Genomic DNA, 23,472 nt, shown 5'->3' with positions numbered 1-23,472 from the left:
TAATGGAAATTACATTCCTCACCACTAGATTATGGTTTAATATTAACTTCGCTTACGTACTTTCATAAATACCAATTCCCTTCTCTCTCGTATGAAGATTTTTTCAATCGTTCCCTCTAGTTTGAAGATTCTTTCAACCGTTACATTAGTTAACAGTGTTAAACTAATTTGTAAAAAGACCGATCTACCTTGTGGCATCTACCTATATTTCCTTCTCTTTTCATCACCATCGCATCTCTCTGGTATGAAACGTCACTCACCCATAGAAGAAAGCTCGCCCAACTCTCAAGCTTTCAAGCTCTCAAGCAGGCTTCTCCTCCTTCGTAGCCTTGCCGGAGAAATCGCAGGTGCTTCAACAATCTGGTTCACATTTATGTCTTCATCTGTTTTACTTTGTTGTAATACTTTACAGGAATTAGAGAATACCAGAGTTTCTGCTAAGAAAATTATATCCACTTCCAACCGAAATGGTCTATCCTCGAATCGTCTAGGTGAAGCACATCGAGCCGATGGTGGTTCTCATACAAAGAAACACAGGAGCATCGAATCATCTGGGAAGACATTCTATTTGAACCGCCTTGAAATTATGAACCACAGTACACCGGATCAGCACGCTTTGGTTTCTTTGCCAAAGCTTCTTCATCCTATTGGGAAAAAAATCGTCTGCAATTCCGAAGCCTTCCACGCATATCCATTGCGACATTTACGACTGATATTTCCCGATACATCAAGTTCTGTACCTTTTTGTGAATGTTTATGAAGCTGCTACATTTCTTGCACTTTGGGGTAACAAAGAGTCTAACCCATCAATATTAGGCTGCTACCTTTTTCTTTTTTCTAGCAGCAGTGATGCTGACATTAGGGTAATATTGTGGTCAGGGAGATGGTTCGAGTCCTAATATGGAACTAAAGATCCCATCTTGTGTTGTTGCAGTAGAGATCTAACAGCAAATTGATGGGAAAAAAAAAAAAAAAAAAGCTTTCTCAGATGTGCAGGTGCCCGGATATGGAGATCCCATCTTGTGGTATTGAGGTTGAAATCAATTTTACAAATAGAAAAAGAGAAAAAGTGGCTGAAAAGGGATAATTTTAATGAAATGAGTTGTGTCGGTGTAGTTGTTAGTTGCAGAGCTTGGAAAGTGCAGCCATGGTGGATTTACCCTTTTTTGCTTTTGTAACTAAAAAGAGTGAACTTTGTGAATGAAAACCTGAGAAGTGATAATCTATGATCTCAGTTTAGGCTTTAGGGTGTCCAAAGAAGAACGTGAGAGAGAGAGAGAGAGGATCAGGTCCATTGTGTTGTGGACAGAAGAGAACAAACGACCACGGCGAGAGCCCTACAGAAAGGGCACAGCAACGACGAAAGCTCTGCGGAGAACAGCAAACGGATTAGGGCGGCAGAGCACAGCAACGAAGAAGGTGCAAACGACGGTGGAGCAGATTGACAACCAAGAATAGTAAACGACGGTGGAGCAGAGCGACGCGGAATGCAAGGATGAAGAAGGGGCAAATCGTGATGAAGAGGTCTTTTGTTTAGTCTTTTAGGGCTCAATTTATAGGAAGGGTAATTTTGGTATAAAATTACGTGTTTGAATGATTATGTCATCACTTAACAGCACTATCTAAGGAAAGGGGTACGATTGAAAGCACATTCAAACTAGAGGGGAGGGTGTTGATTCACATGAAAGTACATTGGGGGAACTTGATATTGAACCATAGTTCAGGGGAGGAGAGTGTAATTTCCTCTTATTTATAATAGGATTTTTCTTTTGTTGAATTTACATGGCACTATTAACCCAACCTTAATTCAACCATAGTATGTCTCTCTCCCCCCTTACGTGAAATGAACTATATATAGAGAGAGACTAGAGGCCAGAGAGAGCACTCTTCCTTGAAGTTATCTTTTTATATTGTTATAAATAAATGTGGTGCTCAACATAGAACCTAGGAATTAGAGAGTGATCCTAGGGATGAGTGGACCCAGACATGCATCCCTAAATCACCGTAGCCCTAAAATCTCTCTCAGGTCGCTGATAGAGATATACATAATTTCTTTATTTTAATAATGTTTATTTTTATCTTTCCTTGAAAAAAACAAATTTGTGATGAGTACCATGTGATCTAAACCCTGACAACAATCCAATGGAACAAATTTGCTAATTGGATTGATCGGTTTCCCCTTTGAGTTGTAGATGTAATCCAAACTATGTGCTCCTTTATTAGTGTTTGAAGAAAGTTTTTCATTTTTGGTAGAAGAAAAGAGAGAAGGATGGAGGACCATACTCCTCCTATTGTATGAAGTCCTTGTATTCCCCAAGACTAGTGGTGAGTCTGGTGACAAGTTAATCCCTTCAAGGAATGGCCAAAGTCAACCCATCCAATTATCTATTGTTGACTTAATCAGATTCCAGACACCATCTGAATCTAGCTAGACACAGACATCACCGCGTGGATTCAGAATTTTGGAGTGGACAAGTGTAGGAACAGCTTTACCTTGGGGCCCCGTGTGGTGGCCGACTCTACGAATCTATTACTCCATTTTCTGGCTTCCCACTCAAGAAATTCAACTACTTCACAATTATTTAGACTTTCTCTTTTATTTTGTATTTATTATTATTATTTTTTAAAATCTTCTCCGAACTTATGCAAGGTTCAATTGCCTAATTACTTATCACTGAGTTAGAAGTTCATCCCGCTAGAGATTAATATTTGTACCATTAATTTCGGACTATGAAATACCAAATTATAAAAACTTAAAAGAGCAATTTTCCTTTAGTTACGACCGAAAGAGAATCCCTTGACCAAGGCATTCAAATGGTTGGGATAAGGCTTTGTTATTGTTAACTAATGACTTTAGATGGATGTGTTCTTCTTTGCACCCATGATGTCGGAAACTCTCTAGAAATTAAAATTAATTAGAGTAGTTATCCATGTAAAATGAAAGGTGATGTTTCAATAATCGCAAGTTAAAATTGAGCAGTCAATTTTAAAGTTTTTATTTTTTTATTTTAACTATCTATTCTTACTCAAAGTTGGGAGAATGCACACTAATGTTCAGAATAATGGCACATATGGATGTATATAATTAGAGTGTGTACCAATACAAAAGGGGTATTAGATTAGAGAGAGAAAACCTACACAATAATGCAAATTCCAATATACATATTTTCACATAATGATCGGTAGAAAACCTCCCCCCCTCTCTCTCTCTCTCTCTCTCACACACACACACACACATATTCTGACCATGTGGACCCACACGCATCCCATGTGGATGATATCATTGTCTAGACCCTCATTGATGCACGATGCAAGTTCTTTCTTACACTAGTAGCATAGGACACTCAAGACTCCAAAATTTGACACATGACTAACGGAGACCATGTTCTCTCTGTCCTACAATTCAAATTCAATCAACATACCATTTTATCACGTGGTTGAATGAAACTTTATGTTAAAAAAAAAATAGACCTAATTATGACATTTGAAACAATAATAGACCTTTGTGATCAAGGTGAATCAAATCAAATCCTACATGAAAACTTTCAAAGCTATTGGATCATTTGCGTGTCCGTTTAGACGGGTCATGTCGTTTACTTTTTCCGGTGGTAAGGGTTCATGTCTGGTTTTGCCACATCCAATGTGATGATGAGAGAGAGAGAGAGAGAGAGAGAGAGAGAGAGAGAGGATGAAAATCCTCCCCATGACCCTTATGTTAAGCTATCTTAAATTCTTGACTTCAACCAACCAAAGATAGCTAGCCGTTATCTTCTCTTCTAATTCTAATTTATTAGCATTTCCACAAAGAAAATCAACATTCCAGTAACCCAGTTGGAGTTAATTCATCATTTCCTTTATTAGTATAAAAGCAGTGAGTAGTGTAGTGTCTTTGTTTGCTACTTTGATAGTAGTACTACTGTAGACTGTAGTAGTACTATTGTCACTATACATGCACGCTCCGATAAGACGTCTCACATACCCATCCAAACGATACCTAAAGAAACCCAATATTCCTTATTATAGCCATTGCTTGCTTTGGATTCTCCACCCACCCACACCCCCAGGCCCCAACAGATCGATCACGACGTGACTCATTTGACCGTAACTAGGAACTTGTGTTTTTCTTGTATAATGACTAATGACACTTGAGTATTATAATTTAAGTTAATCATTTTGTTAAAACTTGTTAAAATGCTTAAGAGTTAATCTTTAGAATAGTATTAGCTAGTTGGAGAAGTTTAAGAGTGCAACCTCCAAAACAAGAAATTTTACACAACCCAATCCCTCATTCAATGTCGGCCCAAAACCGCACACAAAAAATAAAAAAAAATGGTTACTTGCAAGTTCCAAATTCCATTACTAATTAAAAGCATTCTCCCAAAAGATCAAACCAAATCTATTGTTATTTGGGAAAAGCCCTTTTTCAAGGGCTGAAAATTTGAAATGTGTGTGTGAGAGAGAGAGAGAGAGCTATAAGAATCAAAATCCTCTTTAAAACCCACTGAAAATACAAATACATACTATCTTCCACACACACACATACAGAGAGAGAGAGAGAGAGAGAGAGAGAGAGAGAGAGAGAGAGAATCTAAATCCTCTTCAAAACCCACTGAAATTATAAATACATACTATTATCTTCCAGAGAGAGAGAGAGAGAGAGGACTATGAGATTAAATCCTCTTTAAAACCCAGTGAAAATATAAATACGTACTATTATCTGCCAGAGAGAGAGAGAGAGAGAGAGAGAGAGAGAGAGAGAGAGTAGTCAAATACAACCCTTTGAATCATAATGGGTTTGAATTTCTGTCTGAATAAAGAAGGGGTTTGGCTTGTAGTAAAGTAATAACCAGTGAGACTTGTATAATCAAAGACTAAAAAACTGGTCAATAGACATAATTAAGAAGGCTCAAGGCTGATAAAACTTATCACCACATCTGCACTTCCAAGACAGGAGATAGTAGCTGTCATCTTCTTCATGGGATGACATTTTCTCACCACTCCTTTGGTGAGGAGGGATAACCAGGGTTGCCATGCAAGGCTTACAATTTAAGCACTTGCCTACACATCTAGGAGGTCTTGAACCCAAAACTTGTTTCCTTTGCTTCACGTTCTCATCATAACCTGAAAAGCTCAAACCAACTGCCCAAACCCACAGAAATAGAAACAAAATGAAAACAATGAGATGAAAATATGACTGAACCAATACTTTAAGAGAGGAAAAACCTACTCCTGTGTTAGTCTTCCCAAGCTCCAAACATAGTATTAAAAAAAGAAGAGAGAACCCAAAAGAACCAAACAACAAATTGGATGTGAGAGAAAAGTGACTTACATTTCACACAATCTAAAATATTTATTAATAGGGGGCTATTGTTTACCTGGTTTCGAAGGTGGAAATGTGAGAGAAAATATGAGAACTATCGCTGCAACTCTAAACCCATTAAGATATTTCCTTGGTGAAGCCATCAGTTTGTCTTTTGATTTTCTCAGAGAAGCTGTAATGATAAGAGATGGGGAAGTGTAGAGAGGAGCACAGAGTTAACTTTAAAAGGATTGGGTGTAGAAGAAGGAAGAGACTGATGGGAGACAAAAAGACAAGGTTTAGAACTGTAGGTTGAGTAAGAGACACTTTCCTCATAACATTTATACATCTTCACCAATAAAATGCAATTCTCCACTTTTGTAATTACATTTTCAGGGCCTTCTTGGAATACTGTAGTATTGATTTTTTCCTTTTTAATGAATGACTGAAGTGACAACTTGACCTTTTGATAGCTGAATCAGACGGCCTTCCTTCAGCATAATTATTTAAAAAACCACCCTCCATCGGGCAACTCCCCCAAACTTTCATTTTTTTTTTTTTTTTGTTTTGTTTTTCAGAGCCCAAGCATATTCAGTACAAGTGTAGCTCACATGTTATCAGAAAGGAACCCAAGGAGTGATGTTATGGACTCACATAGGTCTCAGGATTCTGGATCCCTTCGACCATGGAATAGGATTCCAATTAGAAGTTTGGGTTAAAGGTTGGGCACATTAGCACTGTACCCTGCATTTTTTCTCCCTAGTAACATGCTCGACCTTCTCCCGTTAAAATCCAGTAACAATCAATATCAAATTACCACCACGTCAGTAGATATGTAGATTCCTATGTATCCCTTTTTCATTGTGTTACTATAGATTCCTGTTACTCTCCTCACGTTTTCTTGCAAGTCACAGATGAAAGACTAAGGCAAAGTTGATCTCTAGGGAGACTATCCGAAGCTTAAGTCAGTAACAATAAAGAGGGAAAGGTCACATGAGCGCTGAGGATTCAAAAGTGTATATATACCTTCTACCTTTAGGGCAATTTCTTTATATAGTGTCTCTTCCCCGCTCTCCTTGGTTCCAGGGTTTCTTTTTCCCAAGGTGGCTGTCTTGGCCGGTAAGGCAGATGACCGTGTGCACATTAGGGCCATAACGGTTGGTGGACTTCTACTCATGTATGTCCGATCTTAACAATTAATTCGTGGGTTTCTTATGTATACGTTAGGATCTTGACAGTTATTAGGATCCTAACGGTTGATAAGTCTGTACCTCCATAAGCCTTTTTGGTGGGTGGATTCCTTTGTACATTGATTGGTAGGTCTTTTCTTTCGTCTATTAGCCCCGATGACTGATTAGTGGTCACTTTCTTGTCATGCAATTGGGAAATCTACAATTAATCCAACATTATTCCTTGTCCAAGTGACCAGAGTCCTGGTGCTTGACCTAACCATGGTCCCGAGTTTCGTCATTTGACTCGACCAGGGTTGTTGTGCAAAGGATAGTTCACCCGGAGACTAAGTGTGACTGCGCGTGTGTCTTGATACTAGGGGTGCCACACCCGTTCGTACTAGTTCATTCTGCAGCTTCCTCGTGTGTCCGTATGGAGCCTTCCTTGGCGGTCATGGTATGTCTACTTGCGGGTCTCTGTTTGCATGCTCGTCTGGTCTTTGTCTTCATGAGGTCTTTGTGAGGTCACGGTCGTGCTCATGTGTGCTCCTATACGTCTGGTCCTTGTGAGGTCATGTGCTTGCTCACGTGTCCTCTTATTCGTCTGCTCCTCCAGGGCTTATGATAGTGGCACATGATCATCCACGTGGCCGTTCGATTGGTTTCTTCAATGCAAATGTGGCACCGTTCCATTGGCTTGTTGTATTTGTGGCATATCACATTGTCATTGCCATTGTATGAGATTTCATCTGCCCTACCATTGTCTGAGGTGAGGTCTTCCCATCTAGATGTCTCGTTAACAGAATCAGAATGGGCTTCATTGTACTATCGTTGTTGTTACTCTTGTTATAAACTCTTCTTCTTCACCACCTACTTGATATTCCACTACTAACATTCAGGCAATGATCGATAATGTGTTTCTCTCATTATGTTACAAACTATACCGAATCTGAGTATCGTGTTCTTGTTGATGCAATTTTTGAACTTATTTAGCTACGCTGGCTTCTTCAAGATATAGGCATCATATTCTTAACTCTAGTATTGCTCAAATTTCTCTTAATGATGCATTTCATGAATGTACCAACCTTATTTAGATTGATTGCCATTTTGTTCATTATCATCTGCTTCGTGAAACTTTCATTATTCCCTTTGTTGGGTCATAGCATCAACCTGCAAATCTATGTACCAAAATACTTTCTTCCAGCTGCTTTCATTCATTGGTGTCCAAACTCAAGTTGCTTTATGACGATCTACCTTGAGTTTGAGGGTGTGTTAGAATATGTTCCATATTGCTTGTTTAGGTGGCAATTCCGTATATGTATTACACTCTCTATAATGAATACATACACACTTTTACCAAAGTTAACATCAAACTAACTCATTTAAATGGAACCCATCAACCCACATCTTTTAATGATAGATAGACTATAGTTTGGACAACCATGTTTTGACTTAAGCAAGTCATCCAACTTTAAGTCAAAAAAATATGACGTCTGGTTATGAGTCACGAAGATCCTATTCGTTTAAAAAATGATCAGACCAAGTTTGAGTTGACTCGAACTTTTATTAACTAAATGTTATTTTCCTGAGTCATGCAAAATTCATTGAGCCTGATTTTGTTTTATTTTATTGAACTTTCCATAACTTTGGTTTACAACAAAATAAGGTAACCTTAAAAGGTAAATTTTTTATGAATAGAACCGAAGACGAATTGGGGAAGAGATGGTCGTCTGTTCAGAAAGCTCCAAGTGTACAAAACTAAAGTCGCCGGCCGGCAATTCCAAGTAATAAATGCTAATAGAGAAAACGATATTCCGGTGATGTGGACAGGCTTTGTCACCTCGCAGTGGCAGTAGCAGTAGCAGTAGTACTACAGTCAAAACTACTGCTACTTTCGATTTGGACTGTATCGCAGCTTTTTCTTACCCCCTTAGTAACTGCGTCTCTGCGGGGGAAGCTAAAGCTTCCAACCTTTTAAATGCTCTCATACTTATGCCCAGAAGAATTATATATGGATCTGTATATAGAACTTCCTCATGAGAGAGAAGCCGTGTAGTACACGTGGCATGCATTTAGTGGTTGTGAGATGACCCAAGTGTCACATCTAGAAATATATGAGATAGAATACGTTTTGTACGATCACCTAGTCATATAAGTCAGCAACCAACACTTGTCCCATTTTCTATCATTATAAGAATAAAGAGGGATATATTTGAGAACAAAAAGGACAAGTGTTGGTCCGATGATGGTATGAACAACAGATCCGTTATGATCACTCTAGTTACATAGGTCCGGTATAGGCAAATCTCTAGAAAGTTTTTTTTCTCAACCTAGGAATAATTATTTGGACAACTCTGGTAGTATAGTCGATTGTTTGACATTTCAAACTATTAAAAATAAGGAAATTTACGAGAACAAATCTGCTACTTGTACGATCACCTGGTCGTACGAGTCAACGACCAACACCAATCCTTTTTGTTCTCAGATACACCCTTCTTTATCATTGTAATGACAGAAAATGGGACAGGTGTTGGTCGATGACTCGTATGAGCAATGGATTCTATCTCGAAATTTACAGCCCCACCCATTAGAGAATGCCACTATTATCGTCAGTCTGTTAAGTGAGGATTTAAAATGATGATTTTACCCTATTGACTAAAACACATGACAAAGGATCAAAGGGATTGAGGGTATCGCTTTGACGATGCGAAAAACCCTCCCTTCCAGTCCTGAAGCCCTTATGGCGAGATCAACGTGGCCATTATTGCTTTTGAATATGTACATGTCACGCCTTTCCTCCAAAGCACACTTCTTCTTCCTTCTCCGACAAGATGATCAACACTTGTTCGGGGATGGAGACAGGTTCAGCCCAGCTCCAGCTCCAGCCTCAGACCGATGCTTTGCTGGATCAAAATCCTCTGTTTTTCCCATCCATGTTTTTCCTTGTTTTGCTACTTGCAGAACATGACACGTGGACAATAAGGAGACCAACGGTCAAGATTGGGTGATGATTATTACATCCGGTGCGTTGGTCTTAAAGTTGTCCTCGTGTCGCGTTCTACAGGTAGCAAAACAAGGAAAAACAGGGACAAGAAAAATAGAGGATTATTTTCCTGCTTTGCTAGCCTACAGGCTGAGGAATATTAGAGACACCGGTGGAGCTGTGGATGAAGCCAACATCATGAATTGGAATCAGAAGGGAAGGTAACATAGCGGAGTAATTGTTGTTTGGAACGGAAACGGGATTGGAGTTGCTGTTACCGTCGACGGAGGCAATGACGTTGGGGTAAATTTCTCACCCATCCTTTATTCAAGGGAAAAGGCTTGTTGAAAGAATATGGTCTTCAAGGATATGCCCACGTTGAACAGGGGGAATTGGGTGGTTCTGGATTGTTTTTACAATTCTGATTCAAAGCGAAATTTCTATAGTCACTAATAGAGTGGGACTGAGAGAACTGATTATGCAAAATGCCCCCAGCGCGCCCCGCCCCGAGCCGAGACGAGCCGAGCCGGGCTGGGCCGTGGCTGAGGTCGGGGACGGGGTCGGGTCTGGGTGTGGGTGTGGTTGTCAAGAGATATATCTTTTTACACAAAATTCGAATTTGAATTTTTTGAATTTTAAATTCAGAATATATGAAAAGACCCATACATTGATCCATATATATACATGAAAGGAACCATTTATCCATACATATCTGTACATTAGATTCATGCACCTATTGGTATTAGACATGCACTTGTATACGCACAGGCATAGACATGTATTTGTATATGTATAGACATGTACCTATACGTATACAAACACCTTCTCCTCTATAATAAAAGAAGTCCAAAATGAGATTACTCTCTGTTAAAGTTTGGAATCCTCTCTGTTGGGTGAAAGTGCTCTCTGTCGGGTGAAAGTGCTCTCTGTCGACATTCTGTCTACTCAGTGTTCTACAGGCAATTGCCTCTGTTTTCTCCAAAACACTATGTTTTCTACTTTTCGTACATAATATAAATATTGAGTATAACCTTCGTTCTTCCCTATTGCAAACACTTATTGGAGTTGAACCTTAAGTGTTTGGAGAGTTGATTTATCTTGGAGGTGAGGACGTGTGGTCAACCTAGGTGCATACATATACGGGGCGTTCAAATACCTTAAGGAGAGTATTTTGATACGACTCAACTCTACCTGTTTTGGAGATCTTTTGTTTACATTTCTGCATCTTTACTTTGATTTGTAAGTGACTCTCCTTCTTCATTAAATAATATTAATTAAGGTATTGCCAAAATCTTATACCTATTGCCTATATTCTGTTTCTTATAACAACTGACAAAGCTCAAGCTTTACCGCCACTATTTGGCTCTTCAGGGTTTGGGGATGAAGACGATGGATAATATGACGGTATATGATGGTGGTTATGGGTTAAGAGAATGGTATATTATGTACTTTACATTTTATAAGGGTATTTTGATATTTAACAAAAAATAAACCAGCTGAGTCAGCACTTGAGGTATATTTCTTAACAAAGACTCATGATAGGGGGTGTGAACATAATTTGAAATTATGCGGGGGTGTCTCTCTATTAGTGGTATTGTCTAGGGGGTGGGGACGTGGCGCTATAAATTTCCCTTAAAATTATTACTTGAAGTCCCATAAAATCTGATGATATTAATCTGCCGTTAGTAGTTGAAATAAAAAAGATCATTTTTTCTTTATGAGTTATTGATCAATTTACCTTTTAAACTAAAAAAAATAAAAAAATAAAAAAATAAAAAAATAAAAAAATAAAAAAATAAAAAAATAAAAAAATAAAAAAATAAAAAAATAAAAAATAAAAAATAAAAAATAAAAAAAATCTAGTCAATGATGTCATCACTAAACTGTGGGTAACTAATGGAAAAGGGCTTCAAGTAATATTTTCAATGGTGTAGGAATTCAAGCAATTTGATCATAGTAAAAAGAGTGTTCAAGTACTTATTCCTAGAATCTATAGACAAATGTTCACACAGACCCGGATGCACAAAATGGGCAAGAGAATGCTATCCATCATTTGAGCAACAACTATACCAATGCACATGCCAATGGTGGAATGCAAGGAGACATCTGGTGAAACGGAAAGTGGTCTTTTCACACCTATATATATATATATATATATATATATATATAAGTGTAGAGACATGCACATGGGCATAATTCTTGTCTCCCGGAAGATATAACCGTGATTAGTGTGAGAAGAGGCTTTGGGACATGGTTTAAGATATTAGAATCGGTCTCGGATCCAATAGGGTCAAGTATCAATCTGATCTCAATTTGTTTAGACTCTGATCGGGTAGAAACACACTTGGTTGTCATTAAAAAGGAAAAAATAAAATTACCATATTACCCTTTGTTCGTATCCACCCAGCATTACTGTATCGAAATGGGACAGGGCTGATACCTTCAAATCTAACCGGTTCAGACCATTCCGATCCGATTCCTAAAACTATGCTTTGGTGGCTTTTAACTAGACAGAAACGGTTAAAAGGGAATTTCCCATCTTGCCCAGCCTTTATTGTATACGCGGTGAAAAGTAGTGGAGTGGTGACCGTACGTGCACCTGACTTCTACATTGCCCTTGGCATGGGGAGAACCTAACACTGTACGTAGACCTGGACCAATAACTACTGCGTATGGAGTTCCTTTGCACGTACGTAGGTTCACCTGTACGTGCAGGTGAACGTACGTTAGAGGAACTGAGCTTTTATTTAGGAATCTTTTTTCTCCTTGAGGCTGTGTTTGGTAGCCAAGAGAAGAAAAGAAAAGAAAGAAGTACAATTTTTGTACTTTTTTTTCTTGGATTAAAAATTTTTCTTTACACTTAAGTATGTTTTCATCCAAGAGAAGATTTCCCTTTTTAAATTTAAAATTTCCCTTGAGAATTGTGAAATTTTCTTTTGTTCCCCCAAAAATTTTCTTATCAAAAACACAAGAAAACATGAGAAAATATGAAAACATAATAAGACAAAAAATGAATGATACACAATGATTTCCTATGTGACTATTTTTCTCTTAAAATTTATATTTTTTTGAATTTTTTCTTTTATTTTCTTTTCTTCTCTTGGTAACCAAACATACACAATTTTTTTTCTTTCCTAAATTCTTTTTTCTTTTCTTTTCTTCTCTTGTCTACCAAACATAGCCTAAGGAGAAAATCCACCATAACTATTGCTTTTAGGAATCTTTCTTCTCAAAAATGAACAAAATAAAATGAAGTTTGCACTGGATTACACTGCTGGGACTTGGGTAGAACTCATATTTTAAAGTCCGTCATTGAAGAGAAGAGGTTTAAATCAGTATAAGTCTTCATATCTCCTACTCACATCCAATTTGGAATCATTTTCTCCTACTTACCCTATTGGTTACAATTTCAACTTATTTATAGCATGGATTTTGTTATGTGGTGGTTCATATGGAGATGAAAATTTTTGAATATGTAGATCATGAGGTCACTTATTCATATGTCAAGTTTCAACTTGATCAATGTTTACCATGTGGCAAAACAAAATTTAAGACCACAAGAAGATGCATGGGACTGCAGTGGAATGCATGGATATACACAGGAGAATGGGATTAGATCAAAAGGGTAAATGATTAAATTTGATGCTGAAATTTGACAAGTTAAATTCTAATGGTCAAAATTTACCACATTATTTTCCATGCAGTGAAATTAGACCATGGCTACAAATCTAATCATAACCAATGTGGTTATTATTAGATTTCCATTATAAACATTTAGGCGTTACATGTTCTATAAAAAATAAAATAAAATAAAGATATCTAAAAAAGGATTTACATGAAATTTAGGAGTTTTTATCTACGTCACTTTTTCATTGATCCAAATTAAGAACAAAAGGCAATACAAGAAAAGCGGGCAACATTTGGCTGCTGCCAGCGTTGCAGCTACTTAGCTGCAAACCTTGGTAGCAGTCAAGGGAATGGAATCCTAGGGTAGGTTTGAAAATATCTACCCAGATCCATTCCCTTGGCTACGATCATGGAGTGGCTTCAACCCAGGCAATAACAAAAAAATTTCTACACCCATGCATAATGAGACTTCTACCGGTGGTAATTTTTTACTACCACTAAAGAGATGGTATTGATGAAGCAAATAAATATATTATAGAAAAAACAAAACAAAACCCTAAGTTCAGAATTGAAAGAGCCTTAGCAGAAGCACATGCGTTATCTACAACTTGTCCAGGTAATTTATACAGAATCTCGCCTTAGAAAAGGGCTAAACAGTCGAGAGAGTCATTGAAATTACTTGCGGGAGGGAAAGGGGCACTAGGAGCAAGAGAGTAGGGGCCAAAGGGGTACTTGGGGGAGAGTGGGAGTAAGGTGTGGTGAGAATTTCAGGAAGCATGGGTGGGGGTGGAGAAGAAGAAAGGGCAGAAGTGAACAATTGATCAAAGAGTGGACCATCTGCAAAGACTAGCTAGCTAGCTATGTCTTCGTTATATATGGTTGTCTGTTATGTTCGGATGTCAAGAAAAGAAAAGAAAAGAAAATAGTATAAAAAACACAATAAGATAAAAATCACAATGACATAATCATTGATTTATGTGTTTATCTCTCTCTCTCTCTTCAAATTCAAATTTTTAAAAAATTTTTCTTTTCTTTTCTTCTCTTTTCTTTACTTGCATCCAAACATAGCCTAGGCTATCTTAATTTCTCGATCCTTGAAGTCATTTTCTCCTTTCTTAATATGTGGATACATAGATTTCTCATGCATTGTTCTTCTTTTTCCTATATCAGTGTTTGGCTACACGCCCTCCAACATTGCCAAATGACAGCTTAGGATACCCCAAAAATGGTGCCCCTGACATAAACATAAACAGGCCTGCAAATTCAACCTTTTCTTTCCCAACCTAATCAGAGTTTTAGTACCTCACCTTCATAATCATCAAGAGAACAATCAATTGCTAAGTTTGAACTCTCATGTTACAGATTCGAGTCAGTGCTGAAGTAACCCACTCACCTCTGACATGATCAACTTCATGAACCCTATAGAGAATTTGTAAACAATCAACCTAGCTTTGGAGCCCCCTTTCAAAGGATGGGTCTTCTTGTTCTCCTCATTCAAGACTCATAGATTTTGGAGAAAGTTCTCTGCGTCTATGAGAATGTCAGCATTACTCTCTCCCTCTCTCTTTTTTTCCCTACTCTTCAATGGTACAATCTGTCATCTCCTGGTGGTTGGAGAGGGAAAGGGGGGTCTCCACACCTTTGGATAGATTGATATATTCTCTTCCCATTTCCCTATCTAGCCAATCTGGTGATCTCTGCATGTTGGAAGAAAGAAAGACTTATTAATTTCAGCAGCAAAAGCCCATTTCACCAACTCCTCACTCGGCCCATATGATTATGTTTTTGTCTTGTTCATCAATTTTTGTACTTCAATTACTGTTGTAGTACCTAGCCCGACTAATAATAAACAGGAAACCCCATGGCTCAGTCTCTGGCTGGTCACTACTGTTGCCATTGGGTTGCTCATCCAAGAGGCAGATGGGTCTCTAGCTATGTCGTGTATGAAGCAATTACTGCTACTGAGACTGACACCTGCACCCACCTGTAACTCTCCAGTCTCCACTACTGAACTACTGAGGAGAATCATCTCTTTCTTACATCAAAAAAAGAAAAGAAAAGAGAATCCTCTCAGGGACGATGACAACCAATGAACTCAGAGATAGGGTAAAAGCTATATATCTTTGGTTGCCGTGCTAGGTGTGCAACTAATAAGCATATCAGAAGCTAAACCCGGGGTGTTCCTAAAATGCACTTCCCAACCATGACCAATCATCAACTTAGAAGGGAATTTAATGATCTACTATTCTATGGAACACCACTGTCCAATAGCCACCTCCTCGGAAAAAAATCGTCTGCAATTCCGATCTCATACAATTTCGTGAAATACTATCTTCAAGGGGTGACACATGTATTGATACCAATGCAATGGTCCATATCTGATTTAAATGCTTCTTCACTGATTTAAGGTTTTATTAGTTGTACCAGATCTGAACTATTGTATTGGTATCAATACACGTGTCACCCTCTGAAGGTGGTATTTCACGAAATTGTATGAGATTGGAATTGCAGACGATTTCAACCCCCACCTCCTCTCTTGGATGCTGACTCTTCAAGCAGAAACTGCCACCACTACCATTAGACTAAATTAGTGCTGATTAATGATCTTTAGTATCTTATAAAAGAACTGTGTAAATTTTTTTCTATTTAATCTTTAATTCTCTGATTCCCCCCCCCCCTCCCACCTGTTTTGTTTAGCCTCACAAGCTTATATTGAAGCATTTTTGGGATTTTGCCCCATCTTTGCCTATTCCTCTAATAAGATTCCTTTTTTTTTGGGTGGGGGGGAGGTCAGGCAAATTATGGACCTGTGTAGAATAGTATTGAATAAATATTGCCTGAAGTAATTCTATCTATCCTTTGAGAACAAGGAGAATTCACCGAAAATTTGTAAGCAATCACCCTAGCCTCCAAACAGATCATGGTTTCAGGTATCGCTCTGGGATTGGTCTTTTTGGCCATATCGGATATCAGCTGAGATCGATCCTTGATTCGGATTGTTCAGGGGTAAAATAGGAAAAAATATATTATTTTTTTATAAAAATTAGGGGTAAAATAGACCGATACTCAAGATCCCATCGGATCCGAATCGGTGCCTATACCGATACCGATACCGATACCATCCCCTTAATCCTTGGAACAGATACACATGAAACCAGTCCGAGCTGATCTAGCAGCCTGGGATTGGGTTCAAACAGTCCGTTCTGTCATTTACTTGGTTTTTTACATATACTGGGTCAGATTAAAACCAGATTGATAATGTGTTTGTTTAGTCTACATAAACCAAACCAAAGCCAATAGTTATTGACTCAATTGGTTTTGATCTAATTATTGATCTGGCCTTGGATGTCATATATTAAATATTATCCTTTTTTTGGAGGGGGGGATATGTTCGGTCCAAATTCGGTTTCAGTCAATCTTATTGGTTGGTCAAATCGAACCGATAAAGAGTTCAGTCAGTCAGTTCGGTTCAGTCTGATCAATTTGGTTTGGTTCAATAGGATCAATCTGATTTTTCAAACCCTTAGTTTTAATTTCTACATCCTGAACAGGCTCGACCCTGGAGCAGGCAAGTGTTGTGAAAGTAATGACAGAAGATTCAATCAAGAAAGATATACATTAGGTACATGAGGTTCTTTTATAATAATAATAATAATAATAATAATAAAATTATTATTAGGTACATGAGGATATGAGGTTCTGATGATCCCTAAGGCCTTTTGGATCTTCATGTTTTTTGTGATTACCTTACACAGTCATGGAACACATTTGGTTTGAATGATGGGTTTATCTCCACATGATCTTTTGGGCCTTGGGATCATTATTTTTTTATGGTTACCTTTAGCTGTCATGAATATTTGTTTATTAATTTATTAATTAAATATTCATATGCCCTGTTCTCGAATGGATTTTGTGGATTTGAAGCAACCAGCAAATAGAATCTGCAGGTCAACTCCTTGGAAGGAACTCCATATCTTTTGATTTCTTGGAATTTATGCTTCTTTAGAAAATATATGGTTGGTTTGTCTCTTATGGGCAATAGGAGATTTTGATGGACACAAGGGAAGATTGCTCCTTATCTAACTTTTCAAAAGCAAGAAAAAAATATAGATATATGATCCCTTGGCACCATAATCTAAGGGATTCTAATTCTAAGAAAAGATCAGACCTTGGTGTTCGTGTGAGAGTGACTGCCCAGTTGGGATCCGGAGATGAGGGTATAGTCATCAGTGACCAAGCACATATGTTCATGTAGACTGGCTCTGCTGTCATTGCTCTAATGAGTTCATGCCTCTGCATCTGCAAGAGATCATTAGAAAAATGGATGTCAGTCAGGGTTCCTCTTTTCAGAACTATTCAATAATATCAAGAGCTTCTCATTTTGTATTCAAATTCAAATGTTAATTTCGAACATTAACCATTAAAGGCACTTAAGTACCTCAATTTACAAAGAAAAACTTTCAGCTTCTGTTCGAGAGATGTATGGGTTGTGTAGCCCTTGCAAACCTGTCATATTTTGCCATCAGATAAGATGATTAGATGATTTTTAAGAACTCAAATAGTATAACAAACAGATCCGCGGGTTTTTAAATACTGAAATCAAGAGCGGGCTTGAGCCTTCTGCAAAATGTGGATTATCGATCATATATGAGCTTCATAATTTCTATAGGAAAACAAATATCAGCTTCTGGGTTGTGTTTGCAATAGTGGCCCAGCAAACCAAAACCAATGCACCTGGCGTTGGGGAAAGGCATTACATATATATGGTGGGTCTTCTAGAGAGAGACCCAATTACAGAGTAAAAAATCTACTCAAATCAAGAGCCTATCTTGCAGACACTGAACTATCTGCAACCCCAATAGATGAAGGTCACAGGTTACTTTGATTGTCTATAGATCTTGCAGAACCCTTATTGCTTTCCATCATGCTTGCAAACTGAAGGTAGAAGAACCCTTCTTCTCCATACTCTGCCAAACTGCTGTGGCACGATCATACCTTCAGACCCTAATCAGCATCTTGAGAACCAGACTACAAGTATAACGATCTGGCAAGCAGGAATCTTTATCAATCCTATTGTGATCAGCTCAAGAGCCTGATAAACTTCCCAAAGATTACAAATTAGACTCTATGCAGCTGGAATAACTCTCTTCCTCAACTATTTCATCTAGTAACTGGTAAGCATCATCCAGAAGGTCGTTCTCGCAAAATAGTTTGATAATGCAGTATTAAGTAAACACAATTGGCACCTGGCTGTACCTTCTCATCATATCGAGAACTCACAAGGCTTAATATCATTTGGCTACACACTAAGCAAGAATTAAGGCAGAGTAAGTACAAGCTTCTAGCTGGAGGCCATGACTACCCATTAACCTGAGGCTTCTCAGCATTTCCGTCTCGGCATAAGTACTCCAACAATCGACACCATTGAAGAATTCTTGGCCACACCTTGCACACTACCTTTTACAAAGCATGAACAGCAGATCATCAATGGGTTCAGGACCAAAAAATTGCATTTTCGTGTTTTCCATGATGGCATCAATTGGCAAATCAGCTTAGGAATCTTCTTCTTCTTCTTCTTCTTTTTTTTTTTTTTTTTTTTTTATAATTTGGATACAGGAACGAAGTTCTAATAGCAGAGATTGATGTAAGCACACTCGAATGTTTGTGGCCATCTGGATTCTCTTAATTGCGAAAGTGCTTCTCCCTTAAATAGATCAACCATAATGCCATGAGACGAGACAAAAATATACAACACGAGACAATATTCATTCCATTACATAAAAAAACAGTTGCAGAGTACAGTTCCCAACAGAAGCCTGCAAAACTAGGGCTTGGTATAAAAAAACGACCAAAGGCCGTGATGGCAAACCAAAAGAAGCGGCTGCCACTGCCAATTCCCATCATCAATCTCAGGCACCAAACTTAGAACTGCCAAAAGCAACCATAACACAACTATGAACTCGACCCTGACGGAAAACAGCGACCCAACCATCAAGAACACTAGAAGATCAAACACGTTAAAGACTCGGTAAAACCAAGATGGATAGACCCGAAAACTGACGTGCATGACTTGAACAAAGGAAGCCTAGCACCCGCTAACCAACATGGCTATCAGGAGGCTATGCTAAAAACCATGACCCTATGACAATGAGAGGCAGGAACAAGAAGATAAAAAAAAAAAAAAACTAAAACCAGGACCTGGTAACTGAATTCACAGGGAACTGTGGCCTGAAGGCATCCCACCAATGGTAGCCAAAACACTTGAAACAGGTTTTGAAACCTGCAAAAAAGGAGTGATTGGCCAAAGTCCCTGGAAAACAACCGAGTAACTGTGAGAAGATCGTAAGACCCACTGCATATGGGCCCAAAAACTACGCTGGAATAACGACACCCTATATGGGGTTTTGCTGCTGCTGCTATACGTTAGAAGGAACTGGAAATCGGCAAACTCATGACTGAGCCGACCTCAATCCTTCACTTCTGCTTTCCAAATCTGCAAAGGATGTTTCAGTCCCCTCCATACTTAGGAAAGGATGTCACACCTCCACAGATGCTCCACAAGTAGCTCGATGGATCTGCTGCTGATTGACTTGCATTGCTGGAGATTTAACCCAACAAGAGTCTGACCCAGTTTTCCCAGTAGGGGAATGCTCTTGTCTGTCACATTATAGCAGCCTGACAAAGAAAGTATTTGCAAGTCAAGCTGCTTTGCACAAGACAAAGCAGAAATGCCCAAGTCCGTGATCCCAGACTTGGAGACGTCAAGATCATGGAGCAATGAGCAGTCCTCTGCGATTGCCACTAAGCTCACATCAGTGATCTTTCTGCAACCATCAAGATTTAGCAATTGGAGAGTCCCACCATGAAGCCTGGCAATGGCTTTAACCACAGCATCTGTCAAATTCATGCAACCACCGACATTAAGTTTCACAAGACCTGCTTCACAGCTCTCAACGAGTGGGAGAAGCCCTGCATCAGTTATTCCACAGAGCCCACTAAGGTCAATGTGTTGAAGCTGTGGGCACAACTTACCCACCATGGCCAAGCTCGAGCTACCAAATCCTGGGCAGTTACGAATAGTCAAGGACCCCAACGAATTGCAAGCAGAGAGCATTGGCAATGCCAAAACCATATCCTTAATTGCCATGCATTTCACCAAGCTGAGGGCCTTCAACTTTGCTCCACAGTTTGAGAGAGCACCAATAACCCCACACTGAGTGATCCGGTTGCACTCCTCCAATTGCAGGCTCTCAAGAGAAACCGATGTTTTGGCAAAAGCTACCAGTCCATTGTCAGACAGGAAAGAACACTTGCGAAGGCACAACTGCTTCAAGTTAGGGCAACCCTTTCCAATAGCTTCAAGACTAAGATCTGTTACTCCTCGACAAGAAGTAATTGTTATGGACTTGAGCTTCTGCAGACCCTGAGTATTACCCATGACCCAAAAGCCCCTCTCACTCACGTTCTGGAGACCAGTAAGGACTACATCCGTAATGGCCTTACCATAGTGGCCTAAAACAGCAAGAGAGACATCGGTTATGCTCAAACCTTGCAGCTTCACCTTAGTCATGACATAAGAGGCGGAAGATAAGAGACTTGCAACTCCTTGATCACCGACACGAGGACAATCTTTGATTGAAATTGACTGTAGGTTGGAGCAACGTTTGGCGAGTGCTTGCAGACCCCCATTCCCAATATTTGGGCAAGATTCAATCGTAAGAGCAGTCAAATTTGGGCAATTCTCTGCAATTGCAAGCAAGCCTTTGTCAGATATTTGAGGACACTGGCAGAGATCCACCTTCTCCAACATATGGCACCCATTTGCAATCTCTGAAATCCCTTCATCACTGATTGAAGACACATTCCAAAGAGAGAGAACCCTAAGGGAAGGGCAACCACGTCCGATTGCTGAAAGACCAAAATTGGTAACCCCGCGAGTACTGTTGCTTCCTCGGATCAAAAGCTTACCCAGCCCCCCACGACTGCTAGTTCCAACAGCAATGGCAGCAAGTCTGATATCCGTAGCCTTTTTCCCTTCCAAGCACCTGGTAAGGTGTCCATCACTCTCAAGATCCGTCTCATTTTCAATGGAAACCGTAAGTGGGCTCTCCTCGTTGATATTTGTAGACTCATCCGCGTTACTTGAAACCAATCCTCCATCAGGATTCAAGGATTCAGTGTTTCTGCTGCCACAGATTTCAGTGCTACGCATACTACTCAGAAGTGTGAGCCATCGCTTTGAGACACTAGCACAGGCACTCCTCTCCTGGCCTCCAGGTAGTCTTCTGAAGATCTCAAAGAGGCACTCCTCTGGAAGAACATCAATAGAGGGACGCTTCTTCTGCTCAAACTTATCTCCGCTGAAGACAAAAGGTGCACTGATGCGTGATCTCTTTCTAGGAGGACAGTACACATCCACATGAGGACCAAGAGAGAGCATAAGGCTCGAATCCATGAGATTCGAGAATACCGACCCAGGGTAGAAATCCTCATCTCCTGAAACACACAAATCAGAAGAAAAAAATTCAGCCAAGTATCACCTGAAATTTCAAGGAAAGACTAAGAGTTCCTTAAACAAACAGTGAAAACAGATTCAACTCCAAACTTTCAAACTAGAAAGCTGGAATTATAAAAGACATCCAGTGAATTCCTTGAGAATCACTTAAACAACAAAAATTTTCCCTTCCCAATCATAACCGTAGCCGAAACAGCAGGAAGATCAGTTTAGATCCCAAGCTGTTTCTGGATCGACAAAGAAAAACACAAACTTAACTAAATCCCCCGTAATCAACTCGAAAATAATCACTCCAACCATAACCATAGCCCATAACCAATAAATCAACTTAGTACTCCAAGAAAAAAATTAATGATCAAAGATAAATAGAAATCATCGAAGGATTCACCCAACCAATCTACAGAAACAAACCCTAAAAAAAAAATCAACCTTTTCTGTTTGGGGAAATAACTACCAAACCACAAAAACTCTAAAAATCCAACACAATCGCCATAAAAGGCACCTCAGACCTCATGAATTAAAGCAAGCAAACAAACATCTCATAACCTTATCCCAAAACTCCCGGATTACCGAAGGAGGAGGGGGAAATCAACAGATAAGCATAGATAGGAAAACCGAAACTTACCACTATAGTTAACGAGAGCAGGCATGGGTACAAAGATCCAAAATCCAAGAGCTTTTCCAAAGAAGAAACTCGATCGAGAGCCAAAAACACAGAATCAACCAAGAACCAGAAGCAAATAACCAGATACAGTCCAACAACAACTGAATGCATTTACAGAAATCGAATTCCTTCAAAGTTCATCAGATCAGTCAAGAACCAGAAACCCTAACGGAGAGGGCAAAAAAAAATTTTAGAAGAGAAGAGAAGAATGAAAGATTCGTTGCCTTCTCTCAACCTTTTATTTTTAAGGTGTCGTCTTCAGATACATTAAAGCCAGTCCTCCTCACCCCAAGTGCAATGAATCCATCCCCAAAACCGCTTTTCCCGTTATTCCCCACCTACTTGAAACCAGATACCAGAAACCAGACACCATTCTCCCTCAAAAAAAAAAAAAAAAAACCGCTATTCTTTTGTGGGAACGTGGCTGTCAGTGTGTTAGGTTCTTTCCCCCTTGGAGGAGTCATTGGCCAGTAGGGTATTGGGGTGGGTCTGGTTTTGCTTTTACTTGAGATACAAATAATGGAAAGGGTCTCTTTGTAATTTTAAATTGTTAATTTAACAAAGTGAGATGGGAAATTACATGACAGGTTAGTGGAACAAGTTGGCCAAGTGGATCCTTTCTGTTTAAAATTTTAGGTGAACTGTACTTGGCCGTGCATTTTCACTCTTATCTTTGATCCAAATTTTAATCCTTTCTTTACAACTTGTTTAAGTTATGAGTGTTTATCCTTTGGAGTGGTTGAGTTGGTGTGGCCTTTAGGCTGTGTTTGGATGTCAAGAAAATGAATAGAAAAAAAAAAATCATCTGAATTGAATCGATTTATCAATTGAGATCAATCTAAGAGTAAAAAATCTAAAATATCAAGGTTTTAAAACTCAAACTAGATTGGTCTTTAATGATTTTGATTCTTTTTAAGTCAAGTTATTTAATAAATTGATTAGAATTGATCGAAATTGTTCCATCTTGATCTGACTCAATATATGTAGAAATGGATTTAATCAGAATCAACCTTAATTGATTTCAAGCCAACCCAATCAATAAACTGGTTCTATCATTGAACCGGCCGACTCATTTTCAGATCTTAAATTAATTAAAGAACTTATAAAGATGAGGTTATTATAATTAATGTATGAGGAGGAGAATTAAAGATGATGCTAAGAAGGAGATATTAATCTAGCTAGCTTTAGGTTCACCCAAAAAAAAATCTGGCTAGC

At 38.8% G+C, this 23,472-nt stretch overlaps 2 protein-coding genes and 1 long non-coding RNA gene across 3 annotated transcripts; 1 reads left to right on the top strand and 2 right to left on the bottom strand.

The window, feature by feature from the left end:
• The first annotated feature begins 47 nt into the window (after positions 1–47).
• Positions 48–936, top strand: LOC122069463. Its single transcript, XR_006137457.1, has 2 exons — positions 48–347; positions 492–936. It is a non-coding gene; the product is annotated as an uncharacterized LOC122069463 (long non-coding RNA).
• A 3,602-nt stretch (positions 937–4,538) lies between these two features.
• On the bottom strand, positions 4,539–5,596 carry LOC122069440 (EPIDERMAL PATTERNING FACTOR-like protein 8). Its single transcript, XM_042633452.1, has 2 exons — positions 5,376–5,596; positions 4,539–5,139 (listed from the first exon to the last, which is right to left on the bottom strand). The coding sequence occupies exons 1-2, from the start codon at positions 5,461–5,463 to the stop codon at positions 4,907–4,909; spliced, it is 321 nt and encodes a 106-aa protein (XP_042489386.1). The 5' UTR covers positions 5,464–5,596; the 3' UTR covers positions 4,539–4,906.
• A 13,229-nt stretch (positions 5,597–18,825) lies between these two features.
• LOC122069454 (EIN3-binding F-box protein 1-like) lies at positions 18,826–22,553 on the bottom strand. Its single transcript, XM_042633468.1, has 2 exons — positions 22,219–22,553; positions 18,826–21,574 (listed from the first exon to the last, which is right to left on the bottom strand). Exons 1-2 carry the CDS (start codon positions 22,241–22,243, stop codon positions 19,602–19,604), a joined length of 1,998 nt encoding a protein of 665 aa, XP_042489402.1. The 5' UTR covers positions 22,244–22,553; the 3' UTR covers positions 18,826–19,601.
• Between the last annotated feature and the right edge of the window lie 919 nt (positions 22,554–23,472).

The sequence above is a fragment of the Macadamia integrifolia genome, unplaced genomic scaffold (assembly GCF_013358625.1).
Source record: "Macadamia integrifolia cultivar HAES 741 unplaced genomic scaffold, SCU_Mint_v3 scaffold621, whole genome shotgun sequence".
Taxonomy (NCBI): domain Eukaryota; kingdom Viridiplantae; phylum Streptophyta; class Magnoliopsida; order Proteales; family Proteaceae; genus Macadamia; species Macadamia integrifolia.
This window is presented reverse-complemented; position numbering and strand designations above follow the sequence as displayed.